This window comes from Rhinopithecus bieti, unplaced genomic scaffold (assembly GCF_001698545.2).
Source record: "Rhinopithecus bieti isolate Rb0 unplaced genomic scaffold, ASM169854v2 scaffold_79532, whole genome shotgun sequence".
Taxonomy (NCBI): domain Eukaryota; kingdom Metazoa; phylum Chordata; class Mammalia; order Primates; family Cercopithecidae; genus Rhinopithecus; species Rhinopithecus bieti.
This window is the reverse complement of record NW_016830370.1, coordinates 1,029,886-1,033,972: the sequence shown is the minus strand read 5'-3', so window position 1 is coordinate 1,033,972 and position 4,087 is coordinate 1,029,886. Positions and strand designations below refer to the sequence as shown.

The window sequence follows — 4,087 nt, the reverse complement described above, 5'->3', positions numbered from 1 at the left end:
AGGTTTGCAGACTGTCTAAAGGTTTTGCCACATTCTTCACATGTGTAGGGTTTCTCTCCAGTATGAATTCTCCTATGTACATAAAGGATTGCAGACTGTCTAAACGCTTTGCCGCATTCTTCACATGTGTAGGGTTTCTCTCCAGTATGAATTCTCCTATGTTTAGTAAGGACTGTGGAACGATTAAAGGCTTTACCACATTCTAAACATTTGAAAGGTTTCTCACCTGTATGTATCCTCTTATGTTTAGCAAAGCTTGAGGATGAGGTAATGACTTTGCCATATTCCTTACATTTGAAGGGTTTCTTTCCAGTATGAATTTTCTCATGTCTATTCAGGTGTGAGGACTGTTTAAACACTTTCCCACATTCTTTACATTTGTAGGGTTTATCTCCAGTATGAATTTTCTTATATTCATTCAGGTTTGTGGACCATCCAAAGGCTCTGCCACGATCTTCACATGTGTAGGGTTTCTCTCCGGTGTAAATTCTCTTATGTGCAGCAAGGTTTCTTGACCTACTAAAGGCTTTGCCACTCTCTTCACATTTGTAAGGTTTCTCTCCAGTATGAATTTTCTTGTGTTGATTCAGGGCTGTTGATGGGGCATAGGCTTTGCCACACTCTTCACATTTGGAAGGTTTCTCCCCACTATAAGTATTCTTGTGTTGATTCAGGTCTGTGTGCCATGCAAAGTGTTTGCCACACTCTTCACATTTGGAAGGTTTCTCTCGAGTATGAATGTTCTTATGTCGATTCAGGTCTGTGTACTGTCCAAATGCTTTGCCACACTCTTCACATTTGTAAGGTTTCTCTCTGGTATGAATTCTCCTATGTGCACAAAGGTTTGCAGACTGTCTAAAGGTTTTGCCACATTCTTCACATGTGTAGGGTTTCTCTCCAGTATGAATTCTCCTATGTTTAGTAAGGACTGTGGAACGATTAAAGGCTTTACCACATTCTAAACATTTGAAAGGTTTCTCACCTGTATGAATCCTCTTATGTTGAGCAAAGCTTGAGGATGAGGTAATGACTTTGCCACATTCCTTACATTTGATGGGTTTCTTTCTAGTATGAATTTTCTCATGTCTATTCAGGTGTGAGCACTGTTTAAACACTTCCCCCCGTTCTTTACATTTGTAGGGTTTATCTCCAGTATGAATTTTCTTATATTCATTCAGGTTTGTGGACCATCCAAAGGCTCTGCCACGATCTTCACATGTGTAGAGTTTCTCTCCGGTGTAAATTCTCTTATGTGCAGCAAGGTTTCTTGACCTACTAAAGGCTTTGCCACTCTCTTCACATTTGTAAGGTTTCTCTCCAGTATGAATTTTCTTGTGTTGATTCAGGGCTGTGGACCGTCCAAAGGCTTTGCCACATTCTTCACATGTGTAGGGTTTCTCTCCAGCATGAATTCCTTTATGTTGAGTTATGTCTGAGAACTTCTGAAATGACTTGCCGTATTGGTTACATTTAAAGTGTTTCTCTCCAGTATGTCTTGTCTTGTCTTTGTTTGAATTTGCAAATTTACTAAAAACTTTGACACCTGCATTACATTGAAATATTTTGCTCTGGGTATTTGGCAAGCATTGATTAATTACATTATAACCTCCTTTCTGCACTTTACACACATTCATACTTTTACAGTCTCTCCTTAATTGTAAATTCTCATGCCCACATTTCTCATATCTTCTCAGTATACATTTGTGGAATGAATCTTCTATCCCCTGCCCTGGCAAAAAGTCTTGGGTGAAATGAGAACACATAGCTGAAAGAAATAAAAAATAACAAATTATCCCAGTTACTAGATTCATATGAATATACTTTAAAAATCTTATAAAATTATACAAAGTACGCTAGTAAGATGGCATAACAAAAATACCACAAGTCATAACTTCTTCACAGACATATACATGTAACAAACATATAGTGATCAAAATGCCTTTGTGTGAAATCTATAAATGTGTTAATTGCATGCAATGCCTCAGGTAAGCACAATGCCAAGAGCCACATAGAACAGGAAGGAATGTTTGCTACATTTACCTAGCAACAGCTCTTCCTCTTCCCCAATATAGCACTATGCCATTAGGAGAAAACTCTCAACTTTGTCTTTTTCCTTAAAAGCAAAAAAAACTACTGACACACATATCCTTACTTCTGCCTTTTGGGGTCTTTACAAAAACTGATTTCTGCCTCCCATAAAACAGTGCTGAAAGAAATGGTCATACTTTGGAAGAACAACTTGGGTATGTGAAGACAAATTACAAATATTTCAAGAGCAGACTGAAGTGCTAAATACAGGCAACAGGTAGAAAAAGTGATTAGAGACTTATTTATTTATTTATTTTGAAATGGAGTCTCACTCTGTCACCCAGGCTGGAATGCACTGGCAGGATATCTTGGCTCACTGCAAGCTCCACCTCCTGGGTTCATGCCATTCTCCTGCCTCAGCCTCCCCAGTAGCTGGGACTAGAGGCGCCCGCCACCACGCCCGGCTAATTTTTGTATTTTTAGTAGATACAGGGTTTCACTGTGTTAGCCAGGCTGGTCTCGATCTCCTGACCTCATGATCTGCCTGCCTTAGCCTCCCAAAGTGCTGGGATTACAGGCGTGAGCCACCACGCCTGGCCAATTAGAGACTTTTAAGAGGAAACATGAAGAAACCCTTTTAACTAAAAACTAAACATGAAATTCCAGACAAGAGACATGCTTCCAACATGTATGACAGGTTCCCATAATCTCAGATAATTGGCTTCAGACTACGTCATGACAAACAAACATAATAAACGTTGTGACAAACAGCTTTTTGTTAATGCTCAAATACAAGCAAATATTACAATGTATACAAAATAATTTTAAATTTTTCAGAGAACCATAAAAAACAAAGATGTACCAATTTTTTAAATGTAATCTGAATAATGCTGAATCAGTTAACTGAAAATACATACAACTAAATGTAATCAGAAAAATTAGAACATCAATGAGAACATTAAAAACAACAACAACAAAAAATCATGGAGGTGACAAATACGAAATGACTCAAATTTTCAAAAGTTAAAAAAAGATGTAATAAATGAAGCAGCTCAACAAACTTCAACTAGGATACACACACACAGATTTATGGCAAGGCGCATATATAAGCAAAGTTTCAAAAATCAAACACAAGAAGGGCATTCTCAGGAACTGCAAAATAAAAGTGATGTGTCATTTATAAGTGTGGTCTTATAAGATTACCAGTGAATCTGTCAACAAAAGTATTTCACACCAGAAGGAATTGCAATATAACTAAGGTGCTGGAGAAAAAAAAAAAAATTACACATGGGAATATAAAACTGTCCCAAAACTGAAGAAAAAGTAAAGACCTTTCAAGATAAGCAAATCCTGAAAAAGTATATTAGCACAACACCTGTCTTACCAAAAAAATACTGAAGAAAGTGTCTTCCAGTGAAAATAACATAATGCAAGAAAATCAAACATAATCATATGAAAATACGTAACTTTCTGAAAAAGATATGCACATACACAAAATTCTGTACCACTATCATAATAGTGCAGAAAACATTTTAATCTCTAAAATTTTAAAGGTAAAAGCATAAAAATGATCATAAACTGTTCATCATTATCAGGTAATAATATACAACATAAAAAATGATTACTGACATCAATAACGAACTTGAGGACAGTTGTAATGAGGGAGTTTTCTTTTCTTCCTGTCTCACTCTGTCACCCAGACTGGAGAGCAGTGGCGTGATCTTGGCTCACGGTAACCTCTGCCTGCCCAGTTCAGGCAATTCTCCTGCCTCACCCTCCTAGAACTACAGGTACACACCACCACGCCCTTCTAATTTTTTGTATTTTTAATAGAGACGGGGTTTCACCATGCTGGCCAGGCTGGTCTCAAACTCCTAACCTCATGATGTGCCTGCCTCAGCCTCCCAAAGTGCTGGGATTACAGGCATAAGCGACCGCGCCCAGCCCTTTTTTTTTTTTTTTTGAGACGGAGTCTCCTGTGTTGCCCAGGCTGGAGTGCAGTGGCCAGATGTCAGACTCACTGCAAGCTCCGCCTCCGGTTTATGCCATTCTCCTGCCT

General features: G+C 38.2%; 1 protein-coding gene across 1 annotated transcript; it reads right to left on the bottom strand.

Annotated features, from left to right (window-relative positions):
- Positions 1–2: 2 nt before the first annotated feature.
- ZNF721 (zinc finger protein 721) lies at positions 3–2,371 on the bottom strand (the record flags this gene model as incomplete). The annotated part of the gene is made up of 1 exon (XM_017865403.1): positions 3–2,371. A coding segment is annotated over exon 1 (1,809 nt), but the record flags the coding sequence as incomplete, so codon positions are not given.
- Positions 2,372–4,087: the final 1,716 nt, after the last annotated feature.